The sequence below is a fragment of the Chrysochloris asiatica genome, unplaced genomic scaffold, assembly GCF_000296735.1.
Source record: "Chrysochloris asiatica unplaced genomic scaffold, ChrAsi1.0 scaffold00103, whole genome shotgun sequence".
In the NCBI taxonomy this organism is placed as follows: Eukaryota; Metazoa; Chordata; class Mammalia; order Afrosoricida; family Chrysochloridae; genus Chrysochloris; species Chrysochloris asiatica.
Genome location: NW_006408621.1, coordinates 9,699,502 through 9,715,445, shown reverse-complemented (window position 1 = coordinate 9,715,445; position 15,944 = coordinate 9,699,502). Strand labels below are relative to the sequence as shown.

The window sequence follows — 15,944 nt, the reverse complement described above, 5'->3', positions numbered from 1 at the left end:
GCAGGCCTCCCAGCTCAAGTGGACTTTGCAATCCAGCACATTAACCAACAGCACCACACCAGGAGTCTGCATATACAGGATGTTAATCAGTCCTCCTCCAATCCTGATGCCACATTCCTCTTCATATACTACAGCTTCTATCGGCCCAGCATTCCTTAGAGATCCCCACGTGTCTGGGCACCAATCATTCCCTGAATCTAGAAGCTTCACAGTACAAGAACCTCATATCCAAAGAATGCACTCCACAGCCCGCTTTTCCTTCTTGGTGGTAGGAAGTCCTTCCTTCTCTGCTAACTTCTTTCTCCTTTTATCTCTTATAAGATAAAAAGTGTTATAAACTACACCCTAAGGAAAATTTCTTTGCATAATATCAAGGTTGTGATGGGATTAAGGGTATTGTGGTGGTGGTGGTTAAAGCCTACTATTACTCCTCTCATTGGTTTATTGTATCAGATCACATCTTAGGGAATCATCACATAACTGCCACATTACATCATTATATAACTGCCCAACCACTGAGAATAATGGCCCAACTAAGCTGACATGTTTTGAGATGACACAATTCAATCCATGACATTCCACTTTTGAATCCCCTAAAATTCATATCCTAGCTACATCTAAAACACTTTCATAGTATTATGTTGTTGTTAAGTGCTGTCATGTTGATTCCCACTCATAGCGACCCTGTATAGGGTTTCCAAGGAGCAGCTGGTGGGTTTAAGCCACCAACCCTATAGTTAGTAGTCCAGTGCTTATCTTACAGTGCCACACCAGGATTCCAAATGTATTCATCCCATTATATTACTAAGTGCCATCAAGTCAGTTCCAACACATAGTGACTCTATATAGGGTTTCCAAGGAGCAGCTACTGGCTTTGAACTGCCGACCTAGTGGTTCACAGTCCAATGTTTATGTACAGTGCCACACCAAGAGTCCAATTATGTTATTCCAAAATTCTTCTAAGTTCAAATTCCAACCTAAGACAAAACTCCTCATCATTTGTGAATCTAGAATGCAGGTTATCTGCTTCCAAACACAATGGTGTAAGAGGCAAAAAGTGCCATTTCCATTACAAACAGGAGCAATTGGAGGGAATGGAAGGGGTCTTCCTCATTTTTCGATGACCTTCCACTTTACCTGGCATGATATCCTTCTCCATGGAATAGTTCCTCCTGACAATATATCCAAAGTCTGGCTTCCAAGAAACATTCTAGTTGTATTTCTTCCAACACAGATTTGTTTTTTCTTCTATTGGTCTATGGTACTTTTAAGGTACTTTTGATATTTTCCTCCAACACCACAGCTCAAATGCATCAATTCTTCTATGGTCTTCCTTATTTACTGTCCAAGTTTCACACACATATAAAGCTACTGAAAATACCATGGCTTGGATCAGGTACACTTCAGTCTCCAAACTAACAAATTTGCTCTTGAACACTTTAAAGAGGTGTTGTGCAGCAGATTTGCCTAATACAATATATCATTTGATTTATTTTCTTTTTTTCTTAGAAGTTTTTATTGTGAACTCATTGATAGTTTACATGGGAGAACACCGACTTTATACCATCGTTTCACTGAAATGATCACAATCTCCTCCATGCATCATCATTCAGCTGTCAACAGTATTTGCTTACATTCCCTGTTTTGTTTTGGTTTGTTTTTTTTTTTGTGGGGGCAGGGGGAGTACACAGAAACACTCAGGAATATATAATAATTTAAACAACCAAAGGGCACATTTTGCAAGCCTGCCTCCTGGCCACTAGCACCCAGTCCCTCTCTTTCCATGTCATTTGATATCTTGACTGCTGCTTCCTTGAGTGTTGATGGTAGATCCAAGCAAAATGAAGTCTTTGGCAACTTAAATCTTTTCTTCATTTATCATGTTATTTATTGGTCCAGTTATGAGGATTTTTTTTTTTTTTCCTTTGAATTCCATACATACTGAAGGCTGTGGTCTTTGATCTTCATTACAATTTTAAGTCCTCTTTGTTTTCATCAAGGTTGTTGCATTATCTGCATATCGCAAGTTGTTAATGAGTCTTCCTCTAATCCTGATGCCACATTATTCTTCATATAGTCCAGCTTCTTGGATTATTTGCTCAGCATACAGACTGAATAAGTATGGTGAAAGAATACAACTCTGGCACACACCTTTCCTGATTTTAAACCATTCAATGTTCCCTTGACCCGTTTGAACAATTGCCTCTACATACAAGTTCCTCATGAGCACGATTAACTACTCTGGCATACTCAATCTCCACAATGTGGTCCACAGCTTGTCATGATCCACAGAGTAGAAAGCCTCTGCACAGCCAAAAAAACACAGGTAAACATCTTTCTGGTATTCTTTGCTTTCAGCCAAGATCCATCTGACGTCAACAATGATATCCCTCATTCCACGTCCTCATCTGAATCTGGTTTGAACATGCCAACTCTGGAGAAATGTACTTGTCTCCTTTTAGCATCTCTAGGCCCAACATTCCTTGGAGATTTTCATGTGTCTTGGCATCAATTTTTCCCTGGATCTAGGAGTCCTGCTGTGATATTGTCAGATAAACACTAGACTGCTAACCTCTAGGTCAGCGGTTCCAACCCACCAGACACTCCTCAAAAACTCTATATAAGGTTGTTATGAGTCAGAACTGACTTACTGCTCTTAACAAGTGAGGTAATTATTTACATCTGAATAAGATCTGTAAATTAGTTAATAGTATTATTATTATTGTCAAATCAATGGCACTTAACAACAACAATGTTGTTTGTTGTTAAGTGCCATCGATTCGGCTCAGACCCACAGCAACCCTGTACTGGGTTTCCAAGGAATGGCTGGTGAGATTGAACGGCTAACTTGTGGTTCAAATGGACCTTGCACTCCAATACATTAACCCATAGTGCCATACCAGGACTCTGTTAATAGTATTGTATTAGTGTTAGTTTTCTGGTCACCATTTTTTACTAGTTTTTCAATTTTTCTGTATGTCTGAAAATAATTTTTAAAAAATTTTTTAATGTTAATGTTTATATAGATGAATATTAATTACTATATATAATCAATATTGAATAAGTCTGTATGTATACTAATTAGCACCAATGACTATATTGTTTGAAGAAAACATTGTTTACCTGTGGTCAGACCTGAACTGAAGCTAGCATGTTAACAATATTTTGAGAGTGTACAGGAACAAGCACATGCCTCCTATACTGCTACTAGGAGTGTATACTGGTAAAATGTCTCCATAGACAATTAGTCTACAACTATCAAAATCTTAAATATATGTCTATCCTTTGAATCAGCAGTTCCACTTCCTCAGATGTACTCAACACACCTGTACAAGGATACATCATTAAAATAAGACAACCTGAAAGAATACAAATCCCCATCAATAAAGTCCTGGTTAAGATAAATCATAGCATCCAATCACTGGGATACTATGCAGCCATGAAAGAACAAGGTAGCCCTATATTTGCATTTAAGTTGATGTGCTGGTTGTTGTTGCTGGACTACCAGAATAACAAACAAATCTGTCTTGGAAGAAGTACAACCACAATACTTCTTAGAAGCCAGGATATTAAGACTCTGTCTCTCATACTTCAGACATATCAGGAGCAATCAATCCCTGGAAAAGGACATCATGCTTGGTGAAGTGGAGAGTCAATGAAAAAGAGGAAGCCCCTCAACAAGATGGATTGGCACAGTGGCAGAAGCAATGGACTCCAGCGTAACAATTGTGAGGATGGCACAGGACCAGGCAGTGTTTTGTTGCTTTTGTTGTTTTTTTAAGCTTTTATTGTGAATTGAGTAATAGTTTACATGGGAGAACATTGATTTTACACTACTCCTATTGTATTTCATTTAATTGCAATGATTACAATCCCTTCCATGCATCATCATTCAACAGTATTTGTTTCTATTCCATTCTGCTTTTGTTTTTTTATGTACACAAAAATACTTGGGAATATATAATCATTTAAACAACCCAAGGGTACATTCTACAAGCCTGGCTCCTGGCTGTCAGCACACAGCCTTTCTCTTTCCATGAGTCTAGAGTCCTTAGCCACTCCAGCTCTCCATATCATCTCTGCCTCCATCTCTGGTGTCGCTGCTTCTCTGGGTAGGGCCCCACATTCCACTATGCTCTTCTCCATTGAAGATCCTAGAGTGTTCTGTTGCTGGAATGTAGATTAATTACTCCTCGCTTTATGTTACAAAACTTCTACTTTATAGTTGTGACAATCGCAATTAGTCATGATAACAATTCCTTACAATTTAATCATAAGAATTTTATCCCCATCTCTTTTCACCAGACTATCCAAGATGAAAAATATTCAGTGGAGATTCCACCTTCCCCTGCACACTCTGAAACCAAACTCCCTCTTGAAAACTTGTAAGCCAGTCACTTGTGCCTTTATTGACCCCCCATTTTAGGAAGCCAATGTCTAAGTTGCCTGTCCCTATCAACCCTGTGTACAGAGGGATAGGATTGATCCTTGATATGAAGACTCCTTCCCTCTCAGTTGGTATTTTGAGCTACTACTTCCATAAGTATAGGTCAACTTTATCAAATTGCAGCAATTTACACTTGTTTCCTTTATCGAATTTCTTTATTTTCCTCTTTTGGGAGTTCTGATCATCAAGACATCGAAGCTCAGTCATATGGGTACTATCTGCAAGTTTGGGTGTTCTTGTGCTTCTCCCCTCACTTCTTATCAGCTGGACACTTCACTCTCGACTCTAGCCTTCTGTGGCTAGGTCGTTGTCCACGGGCTTAGGAGTCCCCAGTTCTCACTACACTTCAGACCAACCAGCCCTTTCTCTTCTCTTTCTCATCTGTAGGTTGACGGGACTCTATGGAACGTGGTCGAACTTGGCCAATATCTTCATTGCTATCTTTTCCCATTTCCACTCACCAGTAGACCAACATGTTCGCAGCAAGCTTACATGCCTGCTCATGTGTTCCCTTTGAGTTTCAGTCATAGAGGGAGGTTTGTCCTGAAGGGGCTTGATTGCTTTCCTTAATGGCTCCCCAGCAAACAACTTGCTTGTTTTTGTAGTAGCCAATCAGACTGTCGTGACCAGGCAGTGTTTTGCTCTGTTATGCACAGGGTCACTACGAGTCAAAGCCAACTCAATGGCAACAATTATATATGTGCTAGACGTGTAAAAATTATCAACGTGTATTATTAAGTTAAACAAACAAATGTGCAGAAGAGTGAATATAGTTTATTATGATTTATGCTTTTAAAGGAGAGTAGTTTTTGGTACATTCATATAAAAGTAGGCTTTAAAAAGTTCATGAAAAATAGAATTTTTCCACAAACCTTTTGAAGTCTCCTCAAATAACAGATATTCTATAAAAATACACAAGAAACTAGTGGCAATGGTTGCCCCTTTTGTACAATGCCCTTCTCTTTTATTAACCCATTTGCCCATGTACATATATCATTTTCAATGTTTAAGAAAACTATGTAACACAAAGTCTCATCTTCTGCTCCCACATAGATTTACAACCTCAGAGACCCTATGCAGGGTCGCTATGCATCTGAACCAATTTGACACTAACAACAATACAGTTAAGATCTTAAAAGCTCATAAGTGATCTCCTAAGATCCAATTATTGGTCTCTCCTTGTCCAGGGTAAAGAAAATGATGAAAATTGAAGACACTGAAACAATGAGTCCAATGGACTAATAGACTACAGAAACATCGGTCTCCATGACCCAGAGAGCAGTACTACATGATGTGTGGCTACTACTACCAAGTGCTCTGAAAGGGATCTTGTTAGAAGGTCCTGGATAGCAGGGAAAAAATGTGGAACAAAACTCAAAATCATAACAAAAGACCAGTATACCAGTCAGATCAAGGGAGAAAGATGAGGCTTTCTTTCTGCTCCCAGGGAGATTTAAAGCCTCCGAAATGCTATACATGATTCCAAACCAACTCAACAGCACTTAACAACATATAGATCAGATGAAGACTGGTGGACACACAAGACCTTGATGGACACCCCAGGGTGATGGCCCTTGATCACCCTTCAAATCTGCAACTGAATTCAGGAACTCAACTTTCAGCAAAACAAGATAGGTATTTAGGGTGATCAAAAATGGTCAATCATTCAAGATCAAAAGGGCAGCATTTACCCATGGACAAAATTCAGAGGGTGTGGAGAGAAGTAGGAATGGAAACAAGAAATAATAGGGAGGAAATGGAGTAAGTGATGCTACATTGAGAAAGTTGCATGTATGATTTGTAGAATATAAAACTCATGATCTGTTCTGTAAACCTTCATCCAATTCACAATAAAAAGTTAAAATTAAATTTAAAATTTTTAAATAGCTAGTAAAAGAAATACATATTGTTAAGTATCTGCTCAAAAACTGAGTTGGCTTATTTCATTCACAGTTTACTGCTGCTAACCATTATGAACTCAACTCAAGATCTGCTGCTGTTGTTCAGTGCCACGGAGTCAGTTTCGACCCACAGCAGTTCAATCAAACCTTGCAGTTCAAATCTACTTTGCAGTCCAGGGCATTCACACCCAGTGCCACATCTTAAAACCTGTTCATTTAGGCATTCTGAAAAGTATCCAATTTTCAACTTGATCTATTTTTTATTATGTGAAAACAAATAAACTGAAACAAACCATAAGTTTATTTTGTGAAATCAAGTTTTTGGTTTATCATATTTTGTAAAAATCCTAGCGGCAATAACAGGCCTCTGCTACTTAGCAAATCAAGAATGAAGAACATTGACTCATTTCTGGGTGAACCGAAAAGTCTCTGACATAACCTTAAGCATGAGGCAGACATGTTAAAAACAACAAAAAAGAATATCAAGTGTCACCTGTCTTGACTTGAAAAAAGTACTGAGCACAAAGAAATGGTTCAACAGCTCAGTGAGGTCTCTTAAAATATAAAAATACAAAATTAAACTATTTAGATGAAAAATCATTCCATAGCGTCCAAAGTACCATTAGGGCTACTGAACTTCACCAAATCACTGTGTATGTTACAAGCAATCAACAACAAACAAAAAACCCACAAATCAACAAATCAGGGGTGTCAACGGCTCCTCGCATTGTAACCGGTCAACGGAGCACCATATGGCAAGGCAAGCTTCTCTTCAAACAGTTATCACTTGGTGACTGATTAATTTCAATGGCTTATTAAACAAGCCTCTCCAGACCCCTTCCCTGGAGGAAGAGAGGAACTGTGTTTGCTGGCGAGTCAGAGCTTGGTGTCTGCCAGGCTTGATTGAAAGCATCCAGGTGATGCTACCATCATCTCCTTTTGGGAGGCCTTTTCTGCAAGTTTTTGTTTACCAGGAAGGTACTGAAGCTAAAACTCCTTCTGCCTCTTTCCTTTTCCGCTCTACCCAGACGGGCGCGGCCGACCAGACGTTCCACCTGGGACTCTCACCCGCGGTACTGCCGCCCACTATCCCTCGTCTCGCCCCCGACGCACGCAGGCCTGGGGCCAGGTGGCCGCGGCTTACCCGTGGGCGCGCTGTCCAGGATACGCAGGTCGTAGGCCCCGGAGCAGCGGTAGTTGGCTGCGGTGCCGTTGTCCCACACCACCACCACCTCCTCGGGACTCTCGAAGCTCCGGACGGTGCCCACATGGCCCTCGCCGCCGTCCTGCTTCCCCCACTTCCAGTCCGGGCCGCGCACTACCCGGGCCCCGACTCCTTCCACCATCACCCGGTTGTTCCGGGAGTTACTCATCGGAGCCCGAGCGGTGGGCTCTGCTGCTGCCGCCGCCGCCGCTGCCGCCAGAGGCCCCGTGAGGGAGCTGGGCCCGGGCCGGACCCTCGGCACCGGCGGGGGCGGCAGCGAGCCCCGGGGTACGTGGGAGTAACTCACGGGGGCGGCAGTGCGGTCCCCGCGGCTCCTAAAGCCGCTGCCCAGCCGTCGCCGCTACCGCCGCGCCCCCCTCTCTCACAGGAGACCGGACCGCTGCGGCTGGGAGGCGGTGGCGGCGGCAGGGGGCGGGCAGAGGGGCCGTGGGCGGGGACTCGCCGGCTTCCTCCGGGCTCCGCGGCCGGGTTACAGTCACGGCCGCCGCCAGGAGACCGCGCTATCGCCAGGCCAGGAGCGCGGGGAGCGCTGGGGGCCGGGGCAGGCTAGCTCGACTGAGAGGACTAGTACAGCGGGGAGCAAACAACTGCCGAGTTTTTATATCCACCAGGCCCTCGCCCCAGGGTTGGCGCCGGAACGTCGGCGCCGCCGCCTCCCCCGCGGGCAGCGGTGGTACCTCCCGGCGTCCGGCGAGCGCCCGGGCCCAGGGGCCCCCTTTTATCTGCTCTCTCTCAAGCCGCCACGTTCCGCCGGGCCAGACAGTCCCCGCTGGGCGAAAGCCGCTCCATATCCGGGTACTGACACACCCGATGCTGAGATGCAGCTTCTCTAAGAGACTAAGAGAGGCTCCACAGGCAATAATTGGATGCAAAGGATTTCTGACAGACGCGCGACTGAGGAAAGAAAGGAGAAAATCGATCCCTAAGAGACTCTCCTGGGCCCAACGAGACTGCGCATGTGCATAGCCCTAGAAAAGGGGGCGAAGGCCCGGCCTCGGTTTAGGGCGACAGTGGGGCGTATCCCTGGAGTTAGCCCCAACCGGTGGTGCGACGCGTCCCATTGGCTGTAAAGAAAGGGGCGGGGCAGAGAGCTTCACCGGACTAGCCAGGAGGTGGAGCTGCAGGAAATAAGAATGAGACTGGACCCAGACTATGAAACTAGTTAAGAAGAGATCCGTCTTCAATTAAGTTCTGGTGTACCTAGGTGTATAGTGTGCTGTATGCATTTGGGGTTCGCTTTTTACGTTAAACGGGGGCAGGAGATAGGACAAATTAAGAGCAATCTATATTTGCATGTGTGAATTTGAAACTGTAGGATAAACACTTGACTGCCCATCGGTAGGTGGTTCAAATCCACCAGCTTCTCAGAAACCCTGTATAGGGTCGCAATGAGTCAATCGACACGACAGCACTTAACAACAATAAATTTGAAACGCTTCAAACCACAGTAGGTGGGTAGAGATATGTTGTTTTTAATTAGGCAGAATAGTACTGAGTGACATGAGTGAAGGGTAAGGCCTTTTAGAAGCTTGGTCTTGACTTCATGGGAGGTCAAAATGGTTAATAGGCTCTAAACAGCACAAACTCCTGGGAAAGATAGTTTACAAGCACTTCCTGATTGATAACTACTCCCACACACAACATAATTCACACTGTAATTGCAAATGCAGTCTAGAAAGGAGAATAAGAGAACTACAAGAGCGGTTTCTGGCTGCGATTACTTATATGACACTGCGGTGCGTTGAGAAAATATTGAAGTTGTGAAGGATTTCATTTTACTTGGTCCCACAGCACCCAAAGAAACAGCAGTCAAGAAATCAAGCAGTGCATTGCATTGTGCAAATCTGCTGCTCAAGACGTCTTTAAAGTTCTTTTTTTTTTTTTTTTTTTTTTGTCTCTCATATATAGAGAGACAAAGGATCTCTGTCTGGTAGCGTAGTGGTTACGAAAAGATTGCTAACTTCAGGGTCAGCAGTTCTTAACTACCAGCTGTTCCGTCGGACAAAGATAGGCTTTCTGCTCCCGTAAAGATTTACAGCCTCGGAAACCCTGTGCAGGGTGGCTATGAGTTACAACCAACTCCACTCCACATAACAACAAATAGACATTTATTGAGCAAACATTTATTTTAAAAGTTGTTTAAAAACAGTCCTTATAACCTATTCTGCTCTGTTCTTTAGTTATTCTGCATCAATGTTCATTTGAATAGAACATACAACAGATCATAGACTGTGTACCTGTAGTCCGCTCTGGTTGTGAAGTAGATATGAATCGGGCTGCGAACCGCAAGGTCAGCAGTTAGAAACTACCATCTCTTCCGCGGGAGAAAGATTAGGCATTCTGCTCCAGTAAAGATTTACAGACTCAAAAACCCTGTACAGGGTCGCTATGAGTCGGAACCGACTCCTCGGCACATAAACAAGCAGTCAACATCCCCAGAACCGATGGTAGTGGGAGTTATGGGCTGTGAAGTCATAGAGACACTGAATAGGGTTTCTGAGGCTATAAATCTTTGTTGTTGTTGTTAAGTGCCATCGAGTCAGTTCCGACCCATAGTGAACCTGGATAGGGTTTCCGAGAAGCAGCTGGTGAGCTTGAACCGTCAACCTTGCAGTTCAAACAGCTTTGCAGTCCGGTGCATTAACCCCCAGCGCCCCACCAGAACTCCATAAATCTTTGTTGTTGTTGTTGTTATGTGCTGTGGAGTTGGTTCCGACTCATAGCGACCCTGTTTCCAGCTGCTGACCTTGCGGTTCACAGCCCGATTTGTAACCACTACGCTACCAGAGCTCCTTTAGTAACCGCTACACTATCATAAAATCATACAGAAATCCAGTCTCAAGCTCCCTGCTTATGGGCATAGGTTCTAGGCTGTATTGGATTCATGAAGTATCTATACAATATTTATTGTTATTGTTAAGGGCTGTCAAGTTGAGTCTGACGCAGAGTGATCATGTATAGCGTTTCTGAGAAACACAGCTGTTGGGTCTGAACCACTCACCTTGTGGTTAGCAGTTCAGTACTTAGCCTACACCAGGGCTAAAAGTGTAGTGGTGTGGCACTGTAGGATAAGCTCTGGACCTAAAGGTGAATTTGAATCAAAAGATGAGTGCTTCAAACCCACCAGCTGCTTGCTCCCTGGAAACGCTGTACAGAGTTGCTGTGTCAGATTTGACTCAACAGCACCAAAAATTAACAACAACATCAAAATATTTTAGTAACCCAAGAATACCATTAATGTGGCAAATAATGACCCATATTCAACATTCATCATCATTCCCATAGATAAACCATGAATTTCCCAGATGAAAACTATTCATTACATCTAGCATGCCTATTAGCAAAGTCCCAGGTGTTGAGATACACAGACAACTGAAGTACTTGTACTACTTACCACTGAAAACTAGCATTTTCTAATAAATTGCTAGCTGACCATTTCTGGAATCTTTATTAAGGAAACTGACTACCTCCTTGAGTTAAAGCTGAAACTAACAGATATTTGTTTTTTTAATAAAAAAAATAATAAAGTGAAACCACTGTTGAGCAAATTCTGACTCATAGTGGCCATATAGGATCCTATAAGGTAGAATTGCCCCCATAGGGTTTCCAAGACTGTACATCTTTATGGAAACAAACTGCTACATTTTTCTCCAGCAGAGTGGCTGGTGGGTTTGAACCACCAGTCTTTCAGTTAGCATTTGAATCCTTTAAACACTGCTCCACCAGGACTTACATGTGATAAATTGAGGGGACTTCCAACAAATTCAAGGAAAAATTCTGTTATCTTTTCTTTTTTCCACAGACTTTTTGAAGCTCCCTTGTTCATTGGCTATGCTGGAATCTTTTAAAATGTATTACAGGTTTCATTATCAAGATTAGGTTATTATTCTTATTAGACATTTTAAGATAGTGTTTCTAGAAGTAACCAGTGAAATAACAAAGACTGTTTAGAATCCTTTTTGTTTTACTAAAGCTGGTGATGTTTCTTAGTTTGGGGCTCTTTAAAGTTCTAAAGAGCAAAAATGTCACTTTGAGGACTAAGATGCTCCTGACCCAAACCTGGTGTTTTCATTCACCTCACATGCATGTAAACACTGGACAGTGAATCAGGAAGACCAGAGAAGAACTGATGCATTTGAATTACAGTTTTGATAAAGAATGATGAAAGTAATATGGACTGCCAGAAGAACAATCAATTCTTTTTTGTTATTGTTTGGGAGGAAGAACAACCAGAATTCTCTTTGGCAGTAAGGACAGTGATACTTATTTTCATGTATTTTGCGCGTTAGAAGGAGGGACCAGTCCCTGGAGAAGGACATCATGCATGGTAGAGAATCAGCAAAAAAGAGGAAGACCTTTCACGAGATGCATTACCACAGCGGTTGCAGCAATGAGCTCAAATATAATGACTGGGAGGATGTGCAGGAGTAGGCAGTGGTTTATTCTGTAGCATACAGGGTCCCTATGGAACCAGTCTATGAATTATTTGTTACCAACCCACCATTGGATCAGTTAACAGTTCCAAAATTTTATACTAACTTGACACTGCCACATTATATTTATAGAATTATAATTTGGCTGTAAAATATAATCATTAAAAATGACTTTATATTTTGTATGTTTTTGGATTTTTAAATTTCCATTTTCTAATCACTCAACTTTATCATATTTTATAAAAGTATCAGCCTGTGGAAGATTGAAAACTTAAAATTTTACCACAGATCTTTCAAGATCACAACCGCAGTTGAGTAACTGTAAAACTTTTCTAAGAAGTATTTAGGAAGAAATTTTTTTTGATTGTAGTAAATATATATTTAGCAAAATGTTTGCCGTTTCAACATTATGAGAAAAATTTTTCACATTACAACCCAGAAGACACAAACATATACTGAAACAAAAGTTTCACTTGGCAATACTTATCTGTTTCTATGTGAAATGTGGAATGTTGTCTTCAAGGTGGGAAAAGCCAGTTGGCCTGTAAAACACCTTACAAGGAAGTAAAATATGGAATTCTTATGGGTGGTCTATCTATAGTAAACAGACTGTAAAATGGACAAGATCTTATGCTTAATGCTTTCATATTCCAAGAGATCCCTCTGTCTTGGAATTTGGGAAAGGTAAAGTAATAGATGTCTAGGTCGGGTCACATGAGAGCCTCAAGTGGACCTGTCATAGCTGCTCAGGGGACTTTTCTGAGGGGCTGTGGAACTACAGTTCTTAGAAATCATCCACTACTGAGAATCCACTCAATGAAAATTTACCAGGCACCTGCTGTATATGTCCCAGGCAATGGCTACTTTCTGAGGATACAGCAAAGAACCAAAGAAACTCCTTGTCCTGGAGACAAAGTCTGTTTCCCTACTAACTCTTTTCAAGTGACCCCCTAGGATCCCTGTCTCTCTTCCCTCTGAAAGATTTCATACTCATAATTCTTTATGGGAACATGGACAGAGGTCTCTTCTTTTGTAACTTCTTCAAGCTGAGTCATATCGAATACCCTGCCTGACAGTGTCGAAATCTCTCGCTGACTTTTCTAATGTTTTGTATGCCTCCAGAGACTCTTCCTTTGGAATAGACTGGAAAACTTGCATGACTGTAAGTTTGAAGCTGCTGAAACCTTAAGGATATAAACTTAACTAACAAATTGAATATGTGTAAGGAAAAGAAAGAAAGAGTCTTGGCTTCAACAGCAGGCAGGTTTATTGAGAGTAAACCTGGGAGGGGGTACTCTTATGTCACCAAAGGAGACCAAGAGCCCATCTGTTCTCTTACAGACTAGGGTATTTATAGGCCATGTGGTCTGGGTATAGTTTACAATGGGCAGGGGTATGGAGATTTTCCTGAAACCTGGAATTTCAGGGGGGGGGAGGGTCTCCAGGTGTAACAAAGACCCAAGCTTCCCGGGAGATCGGAAGCTCAAGCAAGCCCCCATTCAGTGTCAATTGGGGTAGTTGCAATACCATTCTGTTGATCAGGCGCAAGGTCCTTCAGTATGTATGGGCCAGAGATTAATAGCAATAAAATGTCCACCAAAGGTCACACACAAAAAAAGTGGGAACCAGGTAATTGACAGTAAGCAGCTCTTGATTTGGTTCCATATACTCTGGCTCTGGTAGCATAATGGTTACGAATCGGGCTGTGAAACTTCAGGTCAGCAGTTCAAAATTACCAGCTGTTCCATGGGAGAAAGATGAGGATTTCTGCTCCCATAAAGATTTACAGCCTCAGAAACCCTGTACAGGGTCTCTATGAGTCAGAACCAACTCCTCAGCACATAACAACAACAACAACTTTGGCTCATTTGCAACTGGGCTGTCTGTCTTTCCTATTGTAGGATGTCAGGTACTAATCTTAACTTCACTAGAGCTAACACTTGTTACCATAAGGGTACACACTTTATCCTGTTTTGTCAACAAAGAGTCTAACACTATTTGGTAGTCTAGGAGTTCTGGTAGCGTAATGGTTACGAGATGGGCTGCTAAACTCAAGGTCAGCAGTTCAAAACTACCAGTGGTTCCACAGAAGAAAGATGAGGTTTTTTGCCCTGGTAAAGATTTACAGCCTCGAAAATCCTATATAGGTCACTATGGGTTGGAACTGACTCAACGGCACTTAACAACATTTGGTAGTCTGTAACCATGTTGCCTAGGAAGTAGGATAAGAAGAGGATTAACCATTTTAAATGGAGTCCTGGTGTGGTGCTGTGGGCTAATGCACTGGACTGCAAAGTCAGTTTGAACCACAAGGTTGGCGGTTCAAGCTCATCAGCTGTTCCTTGGGAACCCTATACAGTGTCCCTATGAGTCAGAATCGACGCAACAACACTTAACAATAACAACCATCTTAAGTTGCATGCTGGCCGGTCAGAACCTACCAGCTTCCCAATAGGGTAGTGGGTTCCAAATAGCAGATATGAGCAAAGACAAGATTGCCCAGAATTGTTCTTCCTACAACAGGTATTTTGAAGCCCTTCAGTAGACCGAGTGTCTCTCCTTGGGCCTTCAATTGACCTCATTGACTGCACAGTCATGACCAGAGAGTAGGCTTTGATTTGGGGTTAAAACAGAGAAAGCAACCCTCATGTCTGATAAAAATTCAGTCTCCTTACCTCTCACATGAAAAGTAGCCGAAGGCTCTGCTGTGGAGATAGCAGTGGTCTTCTGGCCAGGAAGTGAACAGACCCCTGAGCCCCGTTAGTAGAGCTGCCATTCCTCCTCTGAGGAAAATGACATCTGCCATGGTGGACCTTGCCAACCTAACCTCTAAGAGAAGTCAACTGGGTTCCCTGATTTAGGACACTCAGGACACGCCACCTGTCAATGACTCTTGTTTTTGCAGCACCCACATGGTCCAGCTCAATGCTCACCAGTCAATGAGGAAACTCCCACTCAAGTCTCAGTCTTTAAGGTCCTGTAGAGTTACCACATGGTAGGCTTTGGAGTGCCATGATCAACAATTGGGCCTTTTCTCTTTTTTTGTATTCCAGATCCCTGTTGTTAAAGACCTTAAAAGGTTCCTCAATCAGTCCTTATAAGTGCAGTCTGGGGTCCTGCCTCTATCTTTTGTAACTTCTTTCTAATATTTGCTGCAGACTGAATAATAAAATGAATCACCATTCAGGTTCTTCTTTATTACAGAAAATCTGCCTTTGGAATGTATTTCACCAGGGGGATAGCCTAGAAACTACTCATTGCTTTCAAAGATAAGAGTGTATTTTGCTCTTGTATTAACCAAATTCAGAACATGTTTGTTTGTGAAAGCTGCTATTTAGAAACATACAGTGGCCTTGCACACAAAGTTTGCCCAATTTTATCCAACTGCAGATGACAAAACCTTGGGCCAAAATTATTCCACAATAATACTATCTTTTAAAAGTAACCAGTTATAAAAATAATGTAAAGCAGTCATATAAAGTCAGTTTAAAAAACATTATTTTGTAGTTAGAACATGCTCAACATTTCTCAATCTGAAAGAACTGAAAAGTTCTTTCAAGAAAAAAGTTCAAGCCTCGACTTGCAATATTAAATTATTTTATGGACAAAATGTTGAATGAGGCCAAAGACATCAAAAGAAAATGTAAGGAATACACACCAAGTCAATGTACCAAAAACAAAGGGCCATTGTTCAAACATTTCAAGAGATACCATATGATCAAGAACCAATGGCACTGATGACCACGCTCATCACCGATAAGAGGAAATGAGGGAAAAACAGCAATGAAGCTGCAAGCTAAGCCCTACAATGTTCAATAGACTCCTGTGAACCCGGGTGGAAACCTGGTTGGCCAGCAGTGTGGCAAGACCTGGGGACTCTTGGGCCCAGAGTCAGTGACATAGCCACAGAGGACTAGAGTGGAGAGTGAAGCATCCAG

At 42.2% G+C, this 15,944-nt stretch overlaps 1 protein-coding gene across 1 annotated transcript in view; it reads right to left on the bottom strand.

Moving 5' to 3' along the window:
• The window catches only part of MIB1 (mindbomb E3 ubiquitin protein ligase 1), a 147,691-nt gene extending 139,970 nt beyond the window's left edge, over positions 1-7,721 (bottom strand). Inside the window, exon 1 of the mRNA XM_006867290.1 lies at positions 7,493-7,721. Within this exon, the coding sequence (XP_006867352.1) occupies positions 7,493-7,721 (229 nt within the window). The remainder of the gene's footprint in view (positions 1-7,492) is intronic.
• Between the last annotated feature and the right edge of the window lie 8,223 nt (positions 7,722-15,944).